This window comes from Oncorhynchus tshawytscha, linkage group LG18, assembly GCF_018296145.1.
Source record: "Oncorhynchus tshawytscha isolate Ot180627B linkage group LG18, Otsh_v2.0, whole genome shotgun sequence".
NCBI lineage: Eukaryota > Metazoa > Chordata > Actinopteri > Salmoniformes > Salmonidae > Oncorhynchus > Oncorhynchus tshawytscha.
The window spans coordinates 42933818-42946666 of record NC_056446.1 but is presented as its reverse complement, the minus strand read 5'-3'; the positions used below and the strand labels follow the sequence as shown (position 1 = coordinate 42946666).

The 12849-nt window shown below is 45.3% G+C and overlaps 1 protein-coding gene across 1 annotated transcript; it reads left to right on the top strand.

Annotated features, from left to right (window-relative positions):
• The first annotated feature begins 405 nt into the window (after positions 1-405).
• LOC121839951 (extensin-2-like) lies at positions 406-2538 on the top strand. Its single transcript, XM_042300556.1, has one exon. It carries the CDS (start codon positions 406-408, stop codon positions 2536-2538), a length of 2133 nt encoding a protein of 710 aa, XP_042156490.1.
• Positions 2539-12849: the final 10311 nt, after the last annotated feature.

The following is a 12849-nucleotide window of genomic DNA, read 5'->3' as shown; positions in this document are numbered from 1 at the left end:
ACCTCCCCACCAAAATGACACTGTCTCCACCTCCCAACCACAATGATGCTGTCTCCACGTCCCCACCAAAATGACAGTCTCCACCTCCCCACCAAAATGACACTGTCACCACCTCCCTACCAAAATGACAGTCTCCACCTCCCCACCAAAATGACACAGTCTCCACCTCCCTACCAAAATGACAGTCTCTACCTCCCCACCAAAATGACACTGTCTCCACCTCCCTACAAAATGATACTGTCTCCACCTCCCTACCAAAATGACACTGTCTCCACCTCCCCACCAAAATGACACTGTCTCCACCTCCCTACCAAAATGACATTGTCTCCACCTCCCTACCAAAATGACACTGTCTCCACCTCCCCACCAAAATGACACTGTCTCTGTTGCCCTCAACCCATACAGATGGTGTTTCTGAGGTCACCTCCCCAGCCACCCTGTTGCCCTCAGCCCATACAGATGGTGTTTCTGAGGTCACCTCCCCAGCCAGCCTGTTGTCCTCAGCCCATACAGATGGTGTTTCTGAAGTCACCTCCCCAGCCACCCCATTGCCCTCAGCTCATACAGATGGTGTTTCTGAGGTCACCTCCCCAGCCACCCCATTGCCCTCAGCCCATACAGATGGTGTTTCTGAAGTCACCTCCCCAGCCACCCCGTTGCCCTCAGCCCATACAGATGGTGTTTCTGAGGTCACCTCCCCAGCCACCCTGTTGTCCTCAGCCCATACAGATGGTGTTTCTGAAGTCACCTTCCCAGCAACCCCGTTGCCCTCAGCCCATACAGATGGTATTTCTGAAGTCACCTTCCCAGCCACCCCGTTGCCCTCAGCCCATACAGATGGTGTTTCTGAAGTCACCTTCCCAGCCACCCCGTTGCCCTCAGCCCATACAGATGGTGTTTCTGAAGTCACCTTCCCAGCCATCCCGTTGCCCTCAGCCCATACAGATGGTGTTTCTGAAGTCACCTTCCCAGCCACCCCGTTGCCCTCAGCCCATACAGATGGTGTTTCTGAAGTCACCTTCCCAGCCATCCCGTTGTCCTCAGCCCATACAGATGGTGTTTCTGAAGTCACCTCCCCAGCCACCCCGTTGCCCTCAGCCCATACAGATGGTGTTTCTGAAGTCACCTTCCCAGCCACCCCGTTGTCCTCAGCCCATACAGATGGTGTTTCTTAAGTCACCTCCCCAGCCACCCCGTTGCCCTCAGCCCATACAGATGGTGTTTCTGAAGTCACCTCCCCAGCCACCCCGTTGCCCTCAGCCCATACAGATGGTGTTTCTGAAGTCACCTTCCCAGCCATCCCGTTGTCCTCAGCCCATACAGATGGTGTTTCTGAAGTCACCTCCCCAGCCACCCCGTTGCCCTCAGCCCATACAGATGGTGTTTCTGAAGTCACCTTCCCAGCCACCCCGTTGTCCTCAGCCCATACAGATGGTGTTTCTGAAGTCACCTCCCCAGCCACCCCGTTGCCCTCAGCCCATACAGATGGTGTTTCTGAAGTCACCTCCCCAGCCACCCCGTTGCCCTCAGCCCATACAGATGGTGTTTCTGAAGTCACCTTCCCAGCCATCCCGTTGCCCTCAGCCCATACAGATGGTGTTTCTGAAGTCACCTTCCCAGCCATCCCGTTGCCCTCAGCCCATACAGATGGTGTTTCTGAAGTCACCTCCCCAGCCACCCCGTTGTCCTCAGCCCATACAGATGGTGTTTCTGAAGTCACCTTCCCAGCCATCCCGTTGCCCTCAGCCCATACAGATGGTGTTTCTGAAGTCACCTTCCCAGCCATCCCGTTGCCCTCAGCCCATACAGATGGTGTTTCTGAGGTCACCTCCCCAGCCACCCCGTTGCCCTCAGCCCATACAGATGGTGTTTCTGAAGTCACCTTCCCAGCCATCCCGTTGCCCTCAGCCCATACAGATGGTGTTTCTGAGGTCACCTTCCCAGCCATCCCGTTGCCCTCAGCCCATACAGATGGTGTTTCTGAAGTCACCTTCCCAGCCATCCCGTTGCCCTCAGCCCATACAGATGGTGTTTCTGAGGTCACCTTCCCAGCCATCCCGTTGCCCTCAGCCCATACAGATGGTGTTTCTGAAGTCACCTTCCCAGCCATCCCGTTGCCCTCAGCCCATACAGATGGTGTTTCTGAGGTTACCTTCCCAGCCATCCCGTTGCCCTCAGCCTATACAGATGGTGTTTCTGAAGTCACCTCCCCAGCCACCCCGTTGCCCTCAGCCCATACAGATGGTGTTTCTGAAGTCACCTCCCCAGCCATCCCGTTGCCCTCAGCCCATACAGATGGTGTTTCTGAAGTCACCTCCCCAGCCACCCCGTTGCCCTCAGCCCATACAGATGGTGTTTCTGAAGTCACCTCCCCAGCCACCCCGTTGCCCTCAGCCCATACAGATGGTGTTTCTGAAGTCACCTTCCCAGCCATCCCGTTGTACAAGCTTCTTGAAAGACAAAATCATTTCCTTACAATCCTGGTATTCCCTTACACCCATTATCATCGAGACCCATCCTACAGAGTATAGAGTATAGACAACTCCTCTCTGTTATGGCTGTGTGATTCTCCTCCTATAGAGTATAGAGTATAGACAACTCCTCTCTGTTATGACTGTGTGATTCTCCTCCTATAGAGTATAGAGTATAGACAACTCCTCTCTGTTATGGCTGTGTGATTCTCCTCCTATAGAGTATAGACAACTCCTCTCTGTTATGGCTGTGTGATTCTCCTCCTATAGAGTATAGAGTATAGACAACTCCTCTCTGTTATGGCTGTGTGATTCTCCTCCTATAGAGTATAGACAACTCCTCTCTGTTATGGCTGTGTGATTCTCCTCCTATAGAGTATAGAGTATAGACAACTCCTCTCTGTTATGACTGTGTGATTCTCCTCCTATAGAGTATAGACAACTCCTCTCTGTTATGGCTGTGTGATTCTCCTCCTATAGAGTATAGACAAATCCTCTCTGTTATGGCTGTGTGATTCTCCTCCTATAGAGTATAGAGTATAGACAACTCCTCTCTGTTATGGCTGTGTGATTCTCCTCCTATAGAGTATAGACAACTCCTCTCTGTTATGGCTGTGTGATTCTCCTCCTATAGAGTATAGACAACTCCTCTCTGTTATGGCTGTGTGATTCTCCTCCTATAGAGTATAGACAACTCCTCTCTGTTATGGCTGTGTGATTCTCCTCCTATAGAGTATAGAGTATAGACAACTCCTCTCTGTTATGGCTGTGTGATTCTCCTCCTATAGAGTATAGAGTATAGACAACTCCTCTCTGTTATGGCTGTGTGATTCTCCTCCTATAGAGTATAGACAACTCCTCTCTGTTATGGCTGTGTGATTCTCCTCCTATAGAGTATAGAGTATAGACAACTCCTCTCTGTTATGGCTGTGTGATTCTCCTCCTATAGAGTATAGACAACTCCTCTCTGTTATGGCTGTGTGATTCTCCTCCTATAGAGTATAGAGTATAGACAACTCCTCTCTGTTATGGCTGTGTGATTCTCCTCCTATAGAGTATAGACAACTCCTCTCTGTTATGGCTGTGTGATTCTCCTCCTATAGAGTATAGAGTATAGACAACTCCTCTCTGTTATGGCTGTGTGATTCTCCTCCTATAGAGTATAGAGTATAGACAACTCCTCTCTGTTATGGCTGTGTGATTCTCCTCCTATAGAGTATAGAGTATAGACAACTCCTCTCTGTTATGGCTGTGTGATTCTCCTCCTACAGAGTATAGACAACTCCTCTCTGTTATGGCTGTGTGATTCTCCTCCTATAGAGTATAGACAACTCCTCTCTGTTATGGCTGTGTGATTCTCCTCCTATAGAGTATAGACAACTCCTCTCTGTTATGGCTGTGTGATTCTCCTCCTATAGAGTATAGAGTATAGACAACTCCTCTCTGTTATGGCTGTGTGATTCTCCTCCTATAGAGTATAGACAACTCCTCTCTGTTATGGCTGTGTGATTCTCCTCCTATAGAGTATAGACAACTCCTCTCTGTTATGGCTGTGTGATTCTCCTCCTATAGAGTATAGAGTATAGACAACTCCTCTCTGTTATGGCTGTGTGATTCTCCTCCTATAGAGTATAGAGTATAGACAACTCCTCTCTGTTATGGCTGTGTGATTCTCCTCCTATAGAGTATAGACAACTCCTCTCTGTTATGGCTGTGTGATTCTCCTCCTATAGAGTATAGAGTATAGACAACTCCTCTCTGTTATGGCTGTGTGATTCTCCTCCTATAGAGTATAGACAACTCCTCTCTGTTATGGCTGTGTGATTCTCCTCCTATAGAGTATAGACAACTCCTCTCTGTTATGGCTGTGTGATTCTCCTCCTATAGAGTATAGACAACTCCTCTCTGTTATGGCTGTGTGATTCTCCTCCTATAGAGTATAGACAACTCCTCTCTGTTATGGCTGTGTGATTCTCCTCCTATAGAGTATAGAGTATAGACAACTCCTCTCTGTTATGGCTGTGTGATTCTCCTCCTATAGAGTATAGAGTATAGACAACTCCTCTCTGTTATGGCTGTGTGATTCTCCTCCTATAGAGTATAGAGTATAGACAACTCCTCTCTGTTATGGCTGTGTGATTCTCCTCCTATAGAGTATAGAGTATAGACAACTCCTCTCTGTTATGGCTGTGTGATTCTCCTCCTATAGAGTATAGACAACTCCTCTCTGTTATGGCTGTGTGATTCTCCTCCTATACAACTCCTCTCTGTTATGGCTGTGTGATTCTCCTCCTATAGAGTATAGACAACTCCTCTCTGTTATGGCTGTGTGATTCTCCTCCTATAGAGTATAGACAACTCCTCTCTGTTATGGCTGTGTGATTCTCCTCCTATAGAGTATAGACAACTCCTCTCTGTTATGGCTGTGTGATTCTCCTCCTATAGAGTATAGAGTATAGACAACTCCTCTCTGTTATGGCTGTGTGATTCTCCTCCTATAGAGTATAGACAACTCCTCTCTGTTATGGCTGTGTGATTCTCCTCCTATAGAGTATAGACATAGACAACTCCTCTCTGTTATGGCTGTGTGATTCTCCTCCTATATAGAGTATAGTATGGCTGTGACTCCTCCTATAGAGTATAGACAACTCCTCTGTTATGGCTGTGTGATTCTCCTCCTATAGAGTATAGACAACTCCTCTCTGTTATGGCTGTGTGATTCTCCTCCTATAGAGTATAGAGTATAGACAACTCCTCTCTGTTATGGCTGTGTGATTCTCCTCCTATAGAGTATAGACAACTCCTCTCTGTTATGGCTGTGTGATTCTCCTCCTATAGAGTATAGACAACTCCTCTCTGTTATGGCTGTGTGATTCTCCTCCTATAGAGTATAGACAACTCCTCTCTGTTATGGCTGTGTGATTCTCCTCCTATAGAGTATAGACAACTCCTCTCTGTTATGGCTGTGTGATTCTCCTCCTATAGAGTATAGAACTCCTCTCTGTTATGGCTGTGTGATTCTCCTCCTATAGACAACTCCTCTCTGTTATGGCTGTGTGATTCTCCTCCTATAGAGTATAGAGTATAGACAACTCCTCTCTGTTATGGCTGTGTGATTCTCCTCCTATAGAGTATAGACAACTCCTCTCTGTTATGGCTGTGTGATTCTCCTCCTATAGAGTATAGACAACTCCTCTCTGTTATGGCTGTGTGATTCTCCTCCTATAGAGTATAGAGTATAGACAACTCCTCTCTGTTATGGCTGTGTGATTCTCCTCCTATAGAGTATAGACAACTCCTCTCTGTTATGGCTGTGTGATTCTCCTCCTATAGAGTATAGACAACTCCTCTCTGTTATGGCTGTGTGATTCTCCTCCTATAGAGTATAGACAACTCCTCTCTGTTATGGCTGTGTGATTCTCCTCCTATAGAGTATAGACAACTCCTCTCTGTTATGGCTGTGTGATTCTCCTCCTATAGAGTATGTGAGTATAGACAACTCCTCTCTGTTATGGCTGTGTGATTCTCCTCCTATAGAGTATAGACAACTCCTCTCTGTTATGGCTGTGTGATTCTCCTCCTATAGAATATAGAGTATAGACAACTCCTCTCTGTTATGGCTGTGTGATTCTCCTCTCTGTTATGGCTGTGTGATTCTCCTCCTATAGAGTAGATGGCTGTGTGATTCTCCTCCTATAGAGTATAGACAACTCCTCTCTGTTATGGCTGTGTGATTCTCCTCCTATAGAGTATAGACAACTCCTCTCTGTTATGGCTGTGTGATTCTCCTCCTCCTATGAGTTAGAGTATAGACAACTCCTCTCTGTTATGGCTGTGTATAGAGTATAGACAACTCCTCTCTGTTATGGCTGTGTGATTCTCCTCCTATAGAGTATAGACAACTCCTCTCTGTTATGGCTGTGTGATTCTCCTCCTATAGAGACAACTATAGAGTATAGACAACTCCTCTCTGTTATGGCTGTGTGATTCTCCTCCTATAGAGTATAGACAACTCCTCTCTGTTATGGCTGTGTGATTCTCCTCCTATAGAGTATAGACAACTCCTCTCTGTTATGGCTGTGTGATTCTCCTCCTATAGAGTATAGACAACTCCTCTCTGTTATAGATTCAACTCCTCTCTGTTATGGCTGTGTGATTCTCCTCCTATAGAGTATAGAGTATAGACAACTCCTCTCTGTTATGGCTGTGTGATTCTCCTCCTATAGAGTATAGAGTATAGACAACTCCTCTCTGTTATGGCTGTGTGATTCTCCTCCTATAGAGTATAGACAACTCCTCTCTGTTATGGCTGTGTGATTCTCCTCCTATAGAGTATAGACAACTCCTCTCTGTTATGGCTGTGTGATTCTCCTCCTATAGAGTATAGACAACTCCTCTCTGTTATGGCTGTGTGATTCTCCTCCTATAGAGTATAGACAACTCCTCTCTGTTATGGCTGTGTGATTCTCCTCCTATAGAGTATAGACAACTCCTCTCTGTTATGGCTGTGTGATTCTCCTCCTATAGAGTATAGAGTATAGACAACTCCTCTCTGTTATGGCTGTGTGATTCTCCTCCTATAGAGTATAGACAACTCCTCTCTGTTATGGCTGTGTGATTCTCCTCCTATAGAGTATAGAGTATAGACAACTCCTCTTATGGCTGTTATGGCTGTGTGATTCTCCTCCTATAGAGACAATAGAGTATGGCTGACAACTCCTCTCTGTTATGGCTGTGTGATTCTCCTCCTATAGAGTATAGAGTATAGACAACTCCTCTCTGTTATGGCTGTGTGATTCTCCTCCTATAGAGTATAGACAACTCCTCTCTGTTATGGCTGTGTGATTCTCCTCCTATAGAGTATAGACAACTCCTCTCTGTTATGGCTGTGTGATTCTCCTCCTATAGAGTATAGACAACTCCTCTCTGTTATGGCTGTGTGATTCTCCTCCTATAGAGTATAGACAACTCCTCTCTGTTATGGCTGTGTGATTCTCCTCCTATAGAGTATAGAGTATAGACAACTCCTCCTCCTATAGAGTATAGACAACTGGCTGTTATGATTCTTCTCTCCTATAGAGTATAGAGTATAGACAACTCCTCTCTGTTATGGCTGTGTGATTCTCCTCCTATAGAGTATAGACAACTCCTCTCTGTTATGGCTGTGTGATTCTCCTCCTATAGAGTATAGACAACTCCTCTCTGTTATGGCTGTGTGATTCTCCTCCTATAGAGTATAGACAACTAGTTATGTATAGACAACTCCTCTCTGTTATGGCTGTGTGATTCTCCTCCTATAGAGTATAGAGTATAGACAACTCCTCTCTGTTATGGCTGTGTGATTCTCCTCCTATAGAGTATAGACAACTCCTCTCTGTTATGGCTGTGTGATTCTCCTCCGATAGAGTATAGACAACTCCTCTCTGTTATGGCTGTGTGATTCTCCTCCTATAGATTCTCCTCCTATAGAGTATAGAGTATAGACAACTCCTCTCTGTTATGGCTGTGTGATTCTCCTCCTATATTCTCCTCCTATAGAGTATAGACAACTCCTCTCTGTTATGGCTGTGTGATTCTCCTCCTATAGAGTATAGACAACTCCTCTCTGTTATGGCTGTGTGATTCTCCTCCTATAGAGTATAGACAACTCCTCTCTGTTATGGCTGTGTGATTCTCCTCCTATAGAGTATAGACAACTCCTCTCTGTTATGGCTGTGTGATTCTCCTCCTATAGAGTATAGAGTATAGACAACTCCTCTCTGTTATGGCTGTGTGATTCTCCTCCTATAGAGTATAGACAACTCCTCTCTGTTATGGCTGTGTGATTCTCCTCCTATAGAGTATAGAGTATAGACAACTCCTCTCTGTTATGGCTGTGTGATTCTCCTCCTATAGAGTATAGACAACTCCTCTCTGTTATGGCTGTGTGATTCTCCTCCTATAGAGTATAGACAACTCCTCTCTGTTATGGCTGTGTGATTCTCCTCCTATAGAGTATAGAGTATAGACAACTCCTCTCTGTTATGGCTGTGTGATTCTCCTCCTATAGAGTATAGACAACTCCTCTCTGTTATGGCTGTGTGATTCTCCTCCTATAGAGTATAGACAACTCCTATAGACAACTCCTCTCTGTTATGGCTGTGTGATTCTCCTCCTATAGAGTATAGACAACTCCTCTCTGTTATGGCTGTGTGATTCTCCTCCTATAGAGTATAGACAACTCCTCTCTGTTATGGCTGTGTGATTCTCCTCCTATAGAGTATAGAGTATAGACAACTCCTCTCTGTTATGGCTGTGTGATTCTCCTCCTCTCTATAGAGTATAGAGTATAGACAACTCCTCTCTGTTATGGCTGTGTGATTCTCCTCCTATAGATTCTCCTCTCTGTTATGGCTGTGTGATTCTCCTCCTATAGAGTATAGACAACTCCTCTCTGTTATGGCTGTGTGATTCTCCTCCTATAGAGTATAGACAACTCCTCTCTGTTATGGCTGTGTGATTCTCCTCCTATAGAGTATAGACAACTCCTCTCTGTTATGGCTGTGTGATTCTCCTCCTATAGAGTATAGACAACTCCTCTCTGTTATGGCTGTGTGATTCTCCTCTGTGTGATTCTCCTCCTAGAGTATAGACAACTCCTCTCTGTTATGGCTGTGTGATTCTCCTCCTATGGCTGTGTGAGAGTATAGAGTATAGACAACTCCTCTCTGTTATGGCTGTGTGATTCTCCTCCTATAGAGTATAGACAACTCCTCTCTGTTATGGCTGTGTGATTCTCCTCCTATAGAGTATAGACAACTCCTCTCTGTTATGGCTGTGTGATTCTCCTCCTATAGAGTATAGAGTATAGACAACTCCTCTCTGTTATGGCTGTGTGATTCTCCTCCTATAGAGTATAGAGTATAGACAACTCCTCTCTGTTATGGCTGTGTGATTCTCCTCCTATAGAGTATAGAGTATAGACAACTCCTCTCTGTTATGGCTGTGTGATTCTCCTCCTATAGAGTATAGACAACTCCTCTCTGTTATGGCTGTGTGATTCTCCTCCTATAGAGTATAGACAACTCCTCTCTGTTATGGCTGTGTGATTCTCCTCCTATAGAGTATAGACAACTCCTCTCTGTTATGGCTGTGTGATTCTCCTCCTATAGACTATAGACAACTCCTCTCTGTTATGGCTGTGTGATTCTCCTCCTATAGAGTATAGAGTATAGACAACTCCTCTCTGTTATGGCTGTGTGATTCTCCTCCTATAGAGTATAGAGTATAGACAACTCCTCTCTGTTATGGCTGTGTGATTCTCCTCCTATAGAGTATAGAGTATAGACAACTCCTCTCTGTTATGGCTGTGTGATTCTCCTCCTATAGAGTATAGAGTATAGACAACTCCTCTCTGTTATGGCTGTGTGATTCTCCTCCTATAGAGTATAGACAACTCCTCTCTGTTATGGCTGTGTGATTCTCCTCCTATAGAGTATAGACAACTCCTCTCTGTTATGACTGTGTGATTCTCCTCCTATAGAGTATAGACAACTCCTCTCTGTTATGGCTGTGTGATTCTCCTCCTATAGAGTATAGAGTATAGACAACTCCTCTCTGTTATGGCTGTGTGATTCCCCTCCTATAGAGTATAGAGTATAGACAACTCCTCTCTGTTATGGCTGTGTGATTCTCCTCCTATAGAGTATAGACAACTCCTCTCTGTTATGGCTGTGTGATTCTCCTCCTATAGAGTATAGAGTATAGACAACTCCTCTCTGTTATGGCTGTGTGATTCTCCTCCTATAGAGTATAGACAACTCCTCTCTGTTATGACTGTGTGATTCTCCTCCTATAGAGTATAGAGTATAGACAACTCCTCTCTGTTATGGCTGTGTGATTCTCCTCCTATAGAGTATAGAGTATAGACAACTCCTCTCTGTTATGGCTGTGTGATTCTCCTCCTATAGAGTATAGACAACTCCTCTCTGTTATGGCTGTGTGATTCTCCTCCTATAGAGTATAGACAACTCCTCTCTGTTATGGCTGTGTGATTCTCCTCCTATAGAGTATAGAGTATAGACAACTCCTCTCTGTTATGGCTGTGTGATTCTCCTCCTATAGAGTATAGACAACTCCTCTCTGCTATGGCTGTGTGATTCTCCTCCTATAGAGTATAGACAACTCCTCTCTGTTATGGCTGTGTGATTCTCCTCCTATAGAGTATAGAGTATAGACAACTCCTCTCTGTTATGGCTGTGTGATTCCCTCCTATAGAGTATAGAGTATAGACAACTCCTCTCTGTTATGGCTGTGTGATTCTCCTCCTATAGAGTATAGACAACTCCTCTCTGTTATGGCTGTGTGATTCTCCTCCTATAGAGTATAGAGTATAGACAACTCCTCTCTGTTATGGCTGTGTGATTCTCCTCCTATAGAGTATAGACAACTCCTCTCTGTTATGGCTGTGTGATTCTCCTCCTATAGAGTATAGACAACTCCTCTCTGTTATGGCTGTGTGATTCTCCTCCTATAGAGTATAGACAACTCCTCTCTGTTATGGCTGTGTGATTCTCCTCCTATAGAGTATAGACAACTCCTCTCTGTTATGGCTGTGTGATTCTCCTCCTATAGAGTATAGAGTATAGACAACTCCTCTCTGTTATGGCTGTGTGATTCTCCCCTATAGAGTATAGAGTATAGACAACTCCTCTCTGTTATGGCTGTGTGATTCTCCTCCTATAGAGTATAGAGTATAGACAACTCCTCTCTGTTATGGCTGTGTGATTGTCCTCCTATAGAGTATAGACAACTCCTCTCTGTTATGGCTGTGTGATTCTCCTCCTATAGAGTATAGACAACTCCTCTCTGTTATGGCTGTGTGATTCTCCTCCTATAGAGTATAGAGTATAGACAACTCCTCTCTGTTATGGCTGTGTGATTCTCCTCCTATAAATCAAATCAAATTTTATTTGTCACATACACATGGTTAGCAGATGTTAATGCGAGTGTAGCGAAATGCTTGTGCTTCTAGTTCCGACAGTAATAACAACTCCTCTCTGTTATGGCTGTGTGATTCTCCTCCTATAGAGTATAGACAACTCCTCTCTGAGCAAGTAATCTAACTAACAATTCCAAAAAAACTACTGTCTTATACACAGTGTAAGGGGATAAAGAATATGTACATAAGGATATATGAATGAGTGATGGTACAGAGCAGCATAGGCAAGATACAGTAGATGGTATCGAGTACAGTATATACATATGAGATGAGTATGTAAACCAAGTGGCATAGTTAAAGTGGCTAGTGATACATGTATTACATAAGGATGCAGTCGATGATATAGAGTACAGTATCAACGTATGCATATGAGATGAACAATGTAGGGTAAGTAACATTATATAAGGTAGCATTGTTTAAAGTGGCTAGTGATATATTTACATCATTTCCCATCAATTCCTATGATTAAAGTGGCTGGAGTAGAGTCAGTGTCATTGACAGTGTGTTGGCAGTAGCCACTCAATGTTAGTGGTGGCTGTTTAACAGTCTGATGGCCTTGAGATAGAAGCTGTTTTTCAGTCTCTCGGTCCCAGCTTTGATGCACCTGTACTGACCTCGCCTTCTGGATGACAGCGGGGTGAACAGGCAGTGGCTCGGGTGGTTGATGTCCTTGATGATCTTTATGGCCTTCCTGTAGCATCGGGTGGTGTAGGTGTCCTGGAGGGCAGGTAGTTTGCCCCCGGTGATGCGTTGTGCAGACCTCACTACCCTCTGGAGAGCCTTACGGTTGAGGGCGGTGCAGTTGCCATACCAGGCGGTGATACAGCCCGCCAGGATGCTCTCGATTGTGCATCTGTAGAAGTTTGTGAGTGCTTTTGGTGACAAGCCGAATTTCTTCAGCCTCCTGAGGTTGAAGAGGCGCTGCTGCGCCTTCCTCACGATGCTGTCTGTGTGAGTGGACCAATTCAGTTTGTCTGTGATGTGTATGCCGAGGAACTTAAAACTTGCTACCCTCTCCACTACTGTTCAATCGATGTGGATGGGGGTGTTCCTCTGCTGTTTCCTGAAGTCCACAATCATCTCCTTAGTTTTGTTGACGTTGAGTGTGAGGTTATTTTCCTGACACCACACTCCGAGGGCCCTCACCTCCTCCCTGTAGGCCGTCTCGTCGTTGTTGGTAATCAAGCCTACCACTGTTGTGTCGTCCGCAAACTTGATGATTGAGTTGGAGGCGTGCATGGCCACGCAGTCGTGGGTGAACAGGGAGTACAGGAGAGGGCTCAGAACGCACCCTTGTGGGGCCCCAGTGTTGAGGATCAGCGGGGAGGAGATGTTGTTGCCTACCCTCACCACCTGGGGCGGCCCGTCAGGAATTCCAGTACCCAGTTACACAGGGGC